The sequence below is a fragment of the Zootoca vivipara genome, chromosome 16 (genome assembly GCF_965207765.1).
Source record: "Zootoca vivipara chromosome 16, rZooViv2.hap1.1, whole genome shotgun sequence".
Lineage (NCBI taxonomy): Eukaryota > Metazoa > Chordata > Lepidosauria > Squamata > Lacertidae > Zootoca > Zootoca vivipara.
In genome coordinates, this window is record NC_142599.1 from 7,760,699 (window position 1) to 7,775,148 (window position 14,450).

Here is a 14,450-nt window from a genome sequence, read left to right on the forward strand (position 1 = left end):
GATGGTGCTGCATCAAAGCCAGTGTCATTCCACAGTTTCCATTGCAGTGCCCTGCCACTCACCTTATTGCAAAAAGTTGATTTTTTGTAGCAAGGAGAGGCAGGGGTTGTTGCACTGTAAGACCTCCTGAATCAACTCTAAGTGTGCAACCTGAATTTAACAGGGTGTGATTGAATCCCACCTAAAAATGGTGGTTGTCTGGAAGTGCCCAGTGATCTTGGAATGCCACACACACACACACACACACACACACACACACACACACACACACGGCAAGAGATTTAATCAGAGGCGTTATGCCATAGGGACACTCTGCATTGTGATAAGGATGTAAAATGCCTTTTTGACTCTCAAAAATCAAAGCTGGATGTGCACAGCACTAAAGAAAGCCCATAACAAATTGAGCACTAAGGAAACCCAAATTTTATGACAAGATACACTGACTTTTGCAGTCACTCTAAATAAGGCAAATTACGGTACTATGACTTCTTGGTTTGCATTGCTTGTTCCACACTTGGCACTATTTACTCTGCCTTTTCTGCTCTTGGAAAGGAGCAGGGAATCACACAAGGCCCTGAAGCCTCATCCTCCAATGGCTGTAAATCTAAGTCAGCATGTCTTCCATGCTGGTGGGTGGCAGTACCTAGTTTCATGTGGTGCCTAGTTCAGGCAGTACCTAGTTTCCATGCAGGTAGGTGGCAGTACCTAGTTTCACTAGGTACTGCCACCCACCTGCTTCCAAACATATATTTTCAGTCATGAGGGCCAGAAACTTACTCTGTTAACAAACGAAGCTCACAGGAAGCTGTCTTCAAAATCTCCCATCTACCCAATGTTGTTTACCCTTGCTAGCAAGAGCTGTCCAAGGACCCAGGCAGAGTCATTCTGATCCCCTGCCCTCTAACCCAGGGGTAGGCAAACTAAGGCCCGGGGGCCGGATGCGGCCCAATCACCTTCTCAATCTGGCCCGTGGACAGTCCAGGAATCAGCATGCTTTACATGAGTAGAATGTGTCCTTTTATTTAAAATGCATCTCTGGGTTATTTGTGGGGCCCACCTGGTGTTTTTACGTGAGTAGAATGTGTGCTTTTATTTAAAATGCATCTCTGGGTTATTTGTGGGGCACAGAAATTCATTCATTCCCCCCCCCAATATAGTCCGGCCCTCCACATGGTCTGAGGGATGGTGGACCGGCCCACAGCTGAAAAAGGTTGCTGACCCCTGCTCTATTCCCTTCCTTAACCAGCCTTATACTGAGTCATTAGTTAATCTACACCACTGTTCTCCACTATGGTTGTGCCTGCAGCTTCCCAGGCACACAGATCTTTCCTAGGTCTGGTAACTTGAATTCCTAGTAACTGAAGACACTAGCGATTGAACCCTTTGGGCATTGCACATCATGTGCTTTGCCCCACAACTATGACCCCTCTCCAAAATATAAGCACATACTGAGTCAGACCATTTGATCCATCTAGTATTGTCTACTCTGACCAGGTTCGTAGTTCTTCAGGTTCCTTCCCAGAGCTGCTCCTTGAGATTCTGTCTGCTAGAGATGCCAGGGATTGAACATAGGGATCGTGCGCTCAACCACTGAGCTATGGGGTAAGAGCTGTATGCTTTCCATGTACAACGTTTCACCACGTGGTGCTGGCAGTTATACAAGTCAGAAGTGACTACAGATCCAGAGTGGCTATCAAGCCATCTCCAAACCCAACGTATTTCAGGCTAGAACACTGTCCTAAGCTGAGGATGGTGGTGGTGATGATTTAAATTTGTATCCTGCCCTTCATCCAAGGATCACAGAGCGGTTTGCAATCTATATATATAAAAATGTAAAGGGGGCATGTTGGTTGGTCTCCACCTCTCTCACCAAAACCGCTTGACCAATGCCAATGAAATTTGGACACAACATCACATGTGAATAACCGAGTGTCCACATACCATTTGCGTACACAGATGACACCCCAGCGCAAAGTAAAACCCCATTTTGTTGACCTCAAAACTCATACAGCAGGCACTGCTGGGCATGCTGGGAAAAGAACCAGGTTGCAAACCAGCGCCCTCTAGCAGCAGCTACACTTGTATTGCACCTATAAAACCATCCCTCTCAACACCACCTCGGCTCCAGTTTACATACTAGGCCGAAGCCTTTACAGACTAGGCCGGATGGAGGTACTGACTCGCCTGGGTGGGAGTTGGGGGAAGAGGGGATGGGATAGGTCAGGACACGGTGGGACCAGTCACAGGTATGAGCCAGGGGTGGTGGGAAGAGGGGGCTTGATACGTCATGGATCGACACAGGGTGGGGGGGAGTCACAGGGATGCGCCTGCATAAACAGAACATGCATAAAACAGGGGGACTCTGAAGGCGAGGGGAGTCTGAAGGGGGACTCTGAGTCTCCATTTAACAGACCGAGCCACAGCAACGCGTGGCAGGGCCAGCTAGTGGTATATAAATGAGATATTTCATTTTTGCAACTTGTATGATTTGGGAGAGTGGCTTGACATACATGGGCCTAGTTTCCATGAGACAGAAAGCCAAACTTAGTGAGAGACTATAGGAGTGTGTAGCAATTGGAGAGGAGCTGACAGCTGCCGTATTCCTCCCCAGTCCTTCCTGCTGCTGCGCTGATTTCAGCCAGGGCTCATCTAATGTGTCATCTGAACCGGGGCTTGCGGTAAAGTTATCACATCACTAACCACAATTCAACTCAAGATCACAAAGAAAGGTCCTCAGTTGTTGCTCCTCAACTTTAGAAACTTTAGCTAGACTGGTGACTGGGTGTGGCCGCCAAGACCATACAACACCAGTCCTGAAAGACCTACATTGGCTCCCAGTACGTTTCCGAGCACAATTCAAATTGTTGGTGCTGACCTTTAAAGTCCTAAATGGCTTTGGCCCAGTAGACCTCCACTCCCATCGTTCAGCCCAGACACTGAGGTCCAGCGCCGAGGGCCTTCTGGTGGTTCCCTCACTGCAAGAAGTGAGGTTACAGGGAACCAGGCAGAGGGCTTTCTCGGTAGTGGCACCCGCCCTGTGGAACGCCCTCCCATCAAATGTCAAGGAAATAAACAACCACAGTGGTACCTCTAGTTATGAACTTAATTCATTTCGGAGGTCCGTTCTTAACCTGAAACTGTTCTTAACCAGAGGTGTGCTTCCGCTGCGCCGCCAGCACACGATTTCCGTTCTCATCCGGGGAAAAGTTCTCAACTCGAGGTAACTCTTCCAGGTTAGCGGAGTTTGTAACCTGAAGCGTTTGTAACCTGAGGTGTTTGTAACTCGAGGTACCACTGTATCTGACTTTTAGAAGACATCTGAAGGCAATCCTGTATCGGGAAATTTCTTATGTTTAATATTTTTTTCCATTTCTTATGTGCTATAAGCCACTCAGAGTGCCTGGGGAAACCTAGCCAGATGGGTGGGGTATAAATAATAAAATTATTATTGTTATTATTTAGAAATTCTCTTCCTGGGAGACTCACCAAAGTCTGAGCTTATGCATCTTCCAGAAGCAGCATGCAATTTATTTATTTTTTGTTACTTGTTAATTCAAACTATTTTGGATTACTAGTTTTAAGGAAGGGATTGGTTGAACCTGGTTACTTTTCTGCAGCACATGGAACTGAGAGGGCGACAAGCCCCGACAAACAAGAAATAACTTTGGGAACTGAGCCTTAGCGATAGTAAGTCTAACACATTTTTAGCATGTTACAATGTGGTGGCCACAAACCCAAGAGCGACACGGGCACAGAGGAGGAACAGGTTCGAAGTCTGATCAGCCTCAAAATTAACTGGGTTATCCAATTAACTTTCACTGAGGCTTACTTACCTCACAGGGCTGTTATGAGGGAAAAACCCAAATAAATCATGTACACCATTCTGAAGTAAAGGTGAGGATAAAAAAGTAAGAATGATATAATACACCTGTGGCTCCCAGCAGCAGGTATTGAGAGGCATGCTGTATCTGACAGTAGAGAAAGAACATCTAGGTTTGTGACTGTGTGTATATATAGATATACAGTGGTACCTTGGTTTACAGCCATAATCCGTTCCGGAGGTCCAGTTGTAAACCAAAACAGGTTGTAACCTGAGGCACGCTTTCACCAATGGGGTCTCCCAAAAAACAACAACAACGGGTTGTAATCCAAAAGGGGGGCATGCACTTCTGGGTTTGACGTGGTTGTAATCCAAAACGGTTGTAATCCAAAGCGGTTGCAAACCAAGGTACCACTGTATAGATATACAACACATATATGCGGGGACTGGCCAGCACTGCTCAGGAATTTTTAGAAACCAAGAAATATTATGACATGGATAGTGTAATTTGTAAGTTTGGATCCATCATGCAAAAAGGGGGGGGTAGTAAAGTTTTGATCCACCATCGATTCATAAAGGTATCCAGCATGCAAACATCAACAAAGACTGCCACCCTGACCTCAGGAACCCTCATGTCAAGTTCGGTGACAATATCTCAAGAGCCAACCAAAACACCACCAAAAAATGGACAAAGGTGACATTTTGGTCCACCATCTTGAATCAAAATGGCAGCTGGCATCCAATGGTCAACTAAGATCACCACCAAGTGGACAAGCCATTTTCCAGAACGAATAGTAGATATATACACTTTCCCCATCTCCATTCTCTCCTCAATTTGTTTTCCTTGCCCTGACTTCCACAGGCGGGCGGATGTCAGATAGTCGTAACCAATGTCTAAGCAACCACTCACATTTTGTATTTTAAATAAAATTGTGGCCAAAATTATGCCAAAAACCTTAAACTTAAATTTCTGTGTGAAGTGTGATTTATTGGGGGGGGGTGTTTTGGGGACCTCTACATGCAAGGAGGTTTGGCAGACCAACTCTGCATTACAAAGATGTCTGCAAACAAGACATGAAGGCTGGCAATATTCACCCCGTCACATGGGAATCCTTTGCAGACAACCATAGTGCCTGGAGACAGTCAGTCAGGTCATGCATCCATAGCAGTGACCAGAAGAGGAATGACTGCAGGGAGGAGTGCAGAGAGAATAAATGCCATGGTGCATCTGCAGCAGCACAACCGGACACCTCCCTCTGCCCCAGCTGCAACAAAACATGTCTCTCCTGTACAGCGGTACCTTGCTTTACGAACTTAATTCGTTCCAGAAGTCCGTTCTTACACCAAAGCGTTATTAAACCAAGGCGTGCTTTCCCATAGCAGCGGGGGACTCAATTTGCAAATGGAACATGCTCAACATGTTCTGCTTCCAAGGCAAAGTTCACAAACCAAAACACTTGCTTCCAGGTTTGCAGCGTTCTTAATCCAAGTTGTTCATAAACTAAGCTGTTCTTAAACCAAGGTACCACTGTATCGCTCTCTACAGTCATAGCAGGCATGATAACTCTCCAATGGTTTCACTTCATCCCCAAAGCGCACTCCCGCATGGTCTTCCAAGACAGATGGAAGGCAGCAACAATAACTGAAAGAAGCAATGGGTTTGGGTCTGCCCTCTTTCCAGACCCATTCTCTTGGCCCATTGCTGCCTTCATCCAACAATGTGAATGAGGGCCTCTTAAGACTGGTGTTAAATTGCTGGTGTATTCTGCAACCTGTTCTCAGAATTGCAGCAGTGCATTCGTGGCGGATTCATTCTGCTTTAAATTGCTCTGTGATGCTTTCCCAATGTTACTGCTATCCAGAGGGGTCATAGTACAACTGCAGCAGGACACGAATAAGCCAGAAAATATATGGTATAAATAGGGACGGGATTTCAGCAGGAAGTTAAGAATATGCACTGGTTAGAAATGAAGCCGTGTGGCTGCCCCAGAACATTTGCAGGTGCCAGTAGCACTGAAAGTAGGATAGCATGTAACTGGCATGATAGCATCTTGAGTAAAGGTAAAGGTAAAGGGACCCCTGACCATTGGGTCCAGTCGTGACCGACTTTGGGGTTGCGGCGCTCATCTCGCGTTATTGGCTGAGGGAGCCGGCGTACAGCTTCCAGGTCATGTGGCCAGCATGACAAAGCCGTTTCTGGCAAACCAGAGCAGCACACGGAAATGCCGTTTACCTTCCTGCTTGGAGCGGTACCTATTTATCTACTTGTACTTTTTGGGGTGCTTTTGAACTGCTAGGTTGGCAGGAGCAGGGACCAAACAACGGGAGCTCACCCCATCGCAGGGATTTGAACCGCCGACCTTCTGATCGGCAAGCCCTAGGCTCTGTGGTTTAACCCACAGCGCCACCCATGTCCCATCAATAAAAGGGTACCAAGATGCCTAGTAAGAGTTTCTTTCAACACTGAGCTGGAATTTCTAAGGAGAGGGCTTCACCTTCCTCCACTCACCAGGTTTATGTGGCAGCCCCCACATCCCGTTTTACCACCCACAAGTAGTGCAGAGAATTTGTGGGAGCCATTTTTGCTCAGCCCTAACCATCTGTTCTCCAGCAGAGGGAGAGTAAGGTACATTCGTCTTCCCTAGCTGGAGGGCTTCTGCTGGGGGTTTTCCAGCTCTGGAGTCACACCTGCAACACCCATTTAAAGCCCTCTTATGCCACTTTAACAGTCATCCTGGGAACTGTCGTTTGTAATGGGTGCGGGGAGACCCTTAAAACTACAGATCCCAGGATTATTTGGGAGAAGCCACATGCTTTCAATGTGTGGATGTGGTCTTTATAGCTATACCTGTAGCCATCTATAGATAGCAATGAGCTTTCTTCATTTTTAAAGGTAAAGGACCCCTGGACGGTTAAGTCCAGTCAAAGGCAACTATGGGGTTGCGGCGCTCATCTCACTTTCAGGCCAAGGGAGCCGGTGTTTGTCCACAGACAGATTTCCAGGTCATGTGGCCAAGCATGACTAAATCACTTCTTGCGCAAAGGAACACCGTGACGGAAACCAGAGCACATGGAAATGCTGTTTACCTTCCCGCCGCAGTGGTACCTATTTATCTACTTGCACTGGCATGCTTTCGAACTGCTAGGTTGGCAGGAGCTGGGACAGAGCAATGGGAGCGCACCCCGTCATGGGGATTCGAATCGCCGACCTTCTAATTGGCAAGCCCAAGAGGTTCAGTGGTTTAGACCACAGCGCCACCTGCATCCCTTGCTTGTCCTTTAGCTCTTTATAAAGGACATAAAAGAGCAACAACATTTCAGTCATCGTTTGCTACCAAAATCAGCCTAACACCACCAGCCCTCCTTTTAACTCAACTGTCACCTGGCAGCAGCCTGGCATCAGGAAGGAATGAATAGCAATCAGACAGGCACCTCCTACCTCTGTTTGTATGCCAGCTGCTCACCAGAGGAACTACGGCTTAAGAAATGGCGTCTGGGTTTGCTTTTTCCCTCTTCCCTCCTTGTCCCTTTCCCACTTATTTATTTATTTTAGGTTAGAAGCCTGCATACAGAGAATATCTTGTTTTAACTGATTGCATGTAACCCACACTTCAAGGCTTTTTGGCTGGAGAGCAGGGTACAAATACTCCAAATAAACAAATACGGCCTTCCATTTGGAAAGCCCTACCAATACAAAGTCTATGCAAGTAATCAAGTGTAATGCAATGCCATCTCAGGGCTGCCAAGTCCACAGCAGTGAAGTCAAGGTATTGCAGCTTATCGGTTAATCAAAGTGTCAAGTGTTAGCTCCTCCTGGGCTGCAAAGCTTTGCGTTCTCTCACAACACTGACCCACATCCTTATAGGTCAGGGAGACCTGTTTTTTTTTCCTCCCTTCTCCATCTCAAAAGATCACCCACCATCTTACTGACAAAGGCATTCCTATTTGAGAAACCATTCTGTTCTCTTTGCTTGCTGCTGCTGCTCACAAGCTAATGTCTCAGCGCCCATGTTTGTTTTCTTTCCTGCTCGGGACATATCGACACAATACAAACACGCAAGGCGCTAAGCAACGCAAGCTGGCGCCAAGACAGGTGTCAATTGAACAAGTCTACCTGCTACAGCCTGGGGGAAAGTTGCTTTTGTTCAGGATACTGTCACATGCAACCAACATCACTCCTACCCATTCATAATTTTTAGTAAGGGATGCTTGAGGAATTTGGCCTCTGTGCTTTCAGATTGAATTTAACTTGATCCACACCTTCCAAACTAATGCGCACATTGGAAGATAGTAAGCCCCTGGCTTTCATACTTTCTGAATATTGTGATGCACTTTGGGGCTCAAAGATACACCAAAATAGGTTTTGCAATCCATAATAATAATAATAATAATAGTTGTTGTTGTTGTTGTTTGTTTTATACCCCACCCATCTGGAGGTATTCTTTGAAATGCACATGTTGCCAGGAAATACGGTTATCAACTGGGCAAGATTTTCCTACTGGGTTGTTGTTTCTTTAATGCAGATTTTCAAATGGGCTTGTAACTGAACACATATGAAAACTCATATCATACCCTCCCACATTTCTCTGATGAAAATAGGGACGTCCCATTCCATAATGATAATTTTACTATTTACACACATCTTACTGGGTTGCCCCAGCCACTCTGCACATAAAAAACGTAATAAAATATTAAACATTTAAAAACTTCCCTATACAGGATTGCCGGGGGGGGGGGGGATAATTCCATACCCTCCAACATTTCTCCAATGAAAACAGGGAGATCCTAAGGAAAACTGGGACATTCCGGGATCAAATCAGAAACCGGGGCAGCTTCTCTAAATCAGGGACATCGCTGGAAAATAGGGACACTTGGAGGGTCTCTATTATGCCCTTACTACCCATGTGGGTCTGAGCCAGAAGCTGCCTCTCCAAGCCATCCATCCAGGAGCAAAACCAGGCTTCATTTCACCCAGGTCAAAGACCCAGTTTGCCACCCCCCACCCCCCATGCACATTTCCGTACATATACAAACACCTCAATGGTGCCCTTCGGGAGGCTTCACCCACAGCAAAATACCCAGTTAGCTGCGTGCCCCCCACTCTTGCAGTTGCTGCACTGCATCCATCCTCCATCTTGAGTTGGAGCAAAACCGAAATGTCTACATGAATTCATGTGCAGCCCTTTATGGAGCCAGGTGTTCCTTCAAGGGAACCTGGGAGCGGCAGGATGAGCTGCAGCCTCGTTGCCATGGCAGCAGGGATGCCATCCCACCTACGGAAAGTCTAGGAGGTCTCACGAGAAGCCAGGCAACTCCTGAGAGATTCTGCTGGTTGCAGTGCTGGATATGGCAAATGTGGGTGGGTGGGTGGGAGGTGGTGGAAGAAGACAGTTTGGGGCCTTTCTTTGACCAGAGGAGGAGCCCTCTAGTGCTGAGGCCAAGGGAAGGAGAAACCAGAGATGGATGAGACACTTAGACAGAAGCTATGTGGAAACCTCCTTGCTGCAGCTGAAAGCACTACAGCGATGTGGGCTGGAAGCTGACTGAGGGTCCAGCTACAGTTCCCATTAAATGCCTCTTTACCCCATTTTGAATTTTATCCAGGCCTGGGTATTCCCACTTGTGATTTCTGCCTCAGATTTTACTTAGGGGAAGACCCCTGAAAGCCCTTTCCTTCTAGCTAGAGTCAATGGTCAACTCTTCCTGTGGTCAACTCCACCTTCAGCTTCGCCCACCCATTCAGCGCTGGATTTAGGGAGGAGCAGGCAGTTCTGCCACACAGGGAACTGAGCCGAGAGGGTACAATAATGAGGAACTCCAACACCAGAGATCCACATGGGGGTGCCAAATTTTGGGCTCGGTCAGGGCAGCCATATTGGCAAAGATGACCAAGATCTGCCCCTCGCCCATGGCAGAGAGTCAGAGAATCAGAAAACCAGATGATCAGACAATCATTCAACGTATTCAAAAGGACATATTATTTAATAATACTATTAAAGACAGAAAATAAAGCTGTGGTTGGAACTACCACAACCAATTAAAAAAAACAAGCGGGAGCATCACATTTTGCACGTATATCATTCGATCGCAATTCTTGGATGAGAGCACTAAACATGGCAATGCAAAGCATACAGGGACCCAGGTGGCGCTGTGGGTTAAACCACTGAGCCTAGGGCTTGCTGATCAGAAGGTCGGCGGTTCGAATCCCCGCAACGGGGTGAGCTCCCATTGGTCGGTCCCGGCTTCTGCCAACCTAGCAGTTCAAAAGCACGTCAAAGTGCAAGTAGTTAAATAGGAACCGCTACAGCGGGAAGGTAAACGGCGTTTCCATGTGCTGCTCTGGTTTGCCAGAAGTGGCTTTGTCATGCTGGCCACATGACCTGGAAGCTATACGCCGGCTCCCTCGGCCAATAATGCGAGATGAGCGCGCAACCCCAGAGTCGGTCACGACTGGACCTAATGGTCAGGGGTGCCTTTACCTTATATATATAAAAGCATGCTCAGAAAACCAGAAGGGCTCAAAGCTGAAGAGGCAACTGGAAAAGGGGTAGGCAGGGAGGGGAGGGGAGGAGGGAAGAATGCAGCTCCCAGGAAAGTACACGACATCCTGGGTCAGGATCTATTTTAGGACAGGTTCAGAAGAGGGACAAATTTTTCTTTGGGGTTTCTGCTGATTTACATTTGTTTGAATTCAGCAGCAAACAGAAGGTTTTCCTGGGGAAAGTGGGAGGATTTTTTTAAAATAAAATAATCACTTGGACTCAAGATAATAGATCAATACAAAATGCTAGCAATCAATGGAAAAATTAAACTGTGGGTGGGCCGTGACTTGTCCATCCCCGATGTTCACAGCTGCCCAACCCCTCTAAGTGCAAGACCAATGGCCAATAATTTAAGCCACCTCGCTCTTGAAGAGGAAGGAGAGCAACTCAAAGTTGGGAAAGTGTTTGAGCTAAGAAGTCCCCTGGCTGAAATATTATTCACTACAGCCATGAACTCAGACTACTCAGGACAAATGAGAAGGGCTCTTGATGCGTCAGATGAATGGAGCCCATTGGTGGATTATCTATCAAAGTATCACCCATACATGAAGTCGCAGGCAGGATTTGAAATATAGGCAGTGGATTACTGAAAGATCAAATGATAGTGAAGTTCAGATAATAAAAACATATGTATTGTAAAATAGCTAGTAAAAAGAAGTAAAAAAAAAAAAACACCAGGAAAACTGGGGTGGGAAGTCAAGAATAAATTCATGTTGAAATTCTTCTTTTGTATATTATGATGAATGTTTTGGAATATTTTTGGAGATTTGATAAAAATGATATATTTAGGAAGACCTAGACAGCATTTTAAAAAGCAGAAACATCACCTTGCCTACAAAGGTCCGTATAGTTAAAGCTATGGTTTTCCCAGTAGTAATGTATGGAAGTGAGAGCTGGACCATAAAGAAGGCTGATCGCCGAAGAATTGATGCTTTTGAATTATGGTGCTGGAGGAGACTCTTGAGAGTCCCATGGACTGCAAGAAGATCAAACCTATCCATTCTTAAGGAAATCAGCCCCGAGTGCTCACTGGAAGGACAGATCGTGAAGCTGAGGCTCCAATACTTTGGCCACCTCATGAGAAGAGAAGAATCCTTGGAAAAGACCCTGGTGTTGGGAAAGATTGAGGGCACTAGGAGGAGAAGGGGATGACAGAGGACGAGATGGTTTGACAGTGTTCTCGAACCAACATGAGTCTGACCAAACTGCGGGAGGCAGTGGAAGACAGGAGTGCCTGGCGTGCTATGGTCCATGGGGTCACGAAGAATCGGACACGACTAAACAACTGAACAACAACAGGGTTTGCTAGGGGTGATTCAGGCTTCTTCTACCCATTTGCTGCCTCGAAACAGTTTGGGGAGAAAAACAAACAAAAGGGGAAGGGGTCAAGCAGCCCTTCTCCTCCTGCATTCTTCTGCTAAAACTGGAAGCCTCTTGCAGCTGCTTTTCAGCAAATGTAAGAAACCATCAGGGGACTGTTCACACATCTACATTTGTGTAACATCTACATTTCTGGCTCTTGCCAGCTGGCTGTAGGCAAGGCTCTCATCTCTCAACCTTTGCTCTCTGTCAACTGCAGTGTGGGTTTAGTAATGCTGAACTGCCTTCCAGGATTACCAAGCACCTTGAACACTTGGGTGCATCCATATCATACATTTAAAGCACACACTCCCTGAAAGAATCCCGGGAACTGCCGTTTACCTGTCACAGAGCTACTGTTCTGCACACACTTAGCAAGCTACAATTCCCAAGATTCTTTGGGAACTTTAAATGTATTTGTGGATGTGAAACATAAAAACCCAGGCCGTATTAACTTTCCTGGCCAATTTTGAGAGAACTTGCTCATTAAAACGGCCTGCCAGCATATAGTTTGGCCACAGATATCATTTCCTTCAGGCCCTAGATCAGCGGTTCTCAACCTTTTTTTCCCTGGGCCACACTTCCGGAATAAAAATTTGCTCACGGCACACCAAATCTTTGCTTGATAAGAAATACATGGGAAAACAGAAAGAACTCCTAGCAGTGCTTGATTTGTAATACAGGACACAACTACCGGTACTTTATAATATGATTATGGGAGATCCAGAAAGTATAAACCAATGCAGGTACATAATAACATGAATCATTCCCAAATATAATATTGATTGTCCTTGAATCTTCCCACCACTCATGCCAAACTCTCCTGCCAGACCAGTGTGGTGTGCCAGACCCTTTGGGAACCACTCCTCTGGGTTGTTAACTTGGAGAAGGTGGGCATGAAGCCAGCCAGGCTTGGCCTAGGGGACTTCCAGCTTCAGACCCCCTCACTGAAAATAACACACAGTGTTTTTAATTCAGTCACGGAAAGGTATCCCAAGCCTCAAATATCCTGTATTCTGTACAGTACTGCATATGGGATGAATCCGGCTAATTCACATTACTATTGCACAACAGAACATCTCTTCTATTCCCTTCCTTGTGCACCCTCCAAACTGCCCCCAAATTTGCTTCAGTGTTGCAGAAATCCCAGAGCAGATCTGGGGACTGCATTGACTTGCAGCGGGAGAAATGGAAAAGGGATTTCTGTTACATGAGAAGAAAGCATTCTCCTTGCACAACAACCCTGTATGCTTAAGTATAGCAGAAGAGAGAATTCTAAAGTAACTTCGGCTAACATGATTTCCCTCTCCCGCCACAAAATATTCCCACTCACTGATGCTGTTGGAATAAGTGTGTTGTTTTGAACAGGGAGAATAGAATGTTTTTTACAGGTTGACGTTCAACTTTATAATTTGGCACAGAGGGATGCTTCTGTGTCAGATTATAAAGTGAAATGTGACAGTGCTCAACATCGAAAATATCAGGTGCAAATTCTAAAATTCTGTTATGATTTGAACTGGTGCAAGAAGAGACTACAGTTCTTAGACAGTGCTACAATAATTGAAAATAATAATAACAACAATGATAATAATGGTAACAATTGTAAACCAGGTCTCCCTCCAACTTGCTAAGTGTGGTACAGTATATACCTTATGTGTTACCATTTAGTTTTACAGTGATACCTCTGGTTAAGAACTTAATTCGTTCCAGAGGTCAGTTCTTAACCTGAAACCGTTCTTAACCTGAGGTACCACTTTAGCTAATGGGGCCTTCTGCTGCCGCCGCGCCACTGGTGCGCAATTTCTGTTCTCATCCCGAGGTAAAGTTCTTAACCTACTATTTCTAGGTTAGCAGAGTCTGTAACCAGAAGTGTTTGTAATCCGAGGTACCACTGTACAACAGTCCTGTGAGGTTGGTTAGGTTGAGAAATGGGACAGTCAACCATGAGCACACCATCGAGCAAAGCATTCAAGTCCCACACTATCCTCTGCTGCAGCCAATCCAAGGGCCATAGCTCAGTGGTACAGCATCTGCTCTGCATGCAGAAGGTCACGGGTTCCATCCCCAGCATCTCCAGGTAGGGCTGGGAGAGATCCGTGCCTGAAACCCTGAAGAGCCACAGCTGCTCAGTGTAGACAAAATTGAGCCAGGTGATGGGCAAAGGATCTGGCTTGGTATAATAATAATAATAATAATAATAATAATAATAATAATAATAATAATAATATTTATACCCCGCCCATCTGGCTGGGTTTCCCCAGCCACTCTGGGCGGCTTACAACAGAAAATAAAACACAGTAATCTATTAAACATTAAAAAGCCTCCCTGAACAGGGCTGCCTTCAGATGTCTTCTAAAAGTCTGGTAGCTGTTTTTTTCTTTGACATCTGATGGGAGGGCGTTCCACAGGGCGGGCGCCACCACCGAGAAGGCCCTCTGCCTAGTTCCCTGCAACTTGGCTTCTCGCAATGAGGGAACCGCCAGAAGGCCCTCAGTGCTGGACCTCAGTGTCCGGGCAGAATGATGGAGGTGGAGACACTCCTTCAGGTATACTGGACCGAGGCCATTTAGGGCTTTAAAAGTCAGCACCAACACTTTGAATTGTGCTCGGAAACGTACTGGGAGCCAATGTAGATCTTTCAAGACCGGTGTTATGCAGTCTCGGCGGCCGCTCCCAGTCACCAGTCTAGCTGCCGCATTCTGGATTAGTTGTAGTTTCCGAGTCACCTT

General features: G+C 46.2%; 1 protein-coding gene across 15 annotated transcripts in view; it reads right to left on the reverse strand.

The window, feature by feature from the left end:
• Positions 1–14,450, reverse strand: part of RIMBP2 (RIMS binding protein 2) — a 286,403-nt gene that overhangs the window by 249,548 nt on the left and 22,405 nt on the right. The window contains exon 1 of one of the 15 annotated variants that reach the window (XM_088659573.1): positions 7,740–7,861. The exons of the other annotated variants lie outside the window; for them this stretch is intronic. Within the exon in view, the coding sequence (XP_088515699.1) occupies positions 7,740–7,742 (3 nt within the window). The 5' untranslated portion in view covers positions 7,743–7,861. Of the gene's footprint in view, positions 1–7,739; positions 7,862–14,450 lie in introns of those variants that run through there. 15 annotated transcript variants of the gene reach the window in all.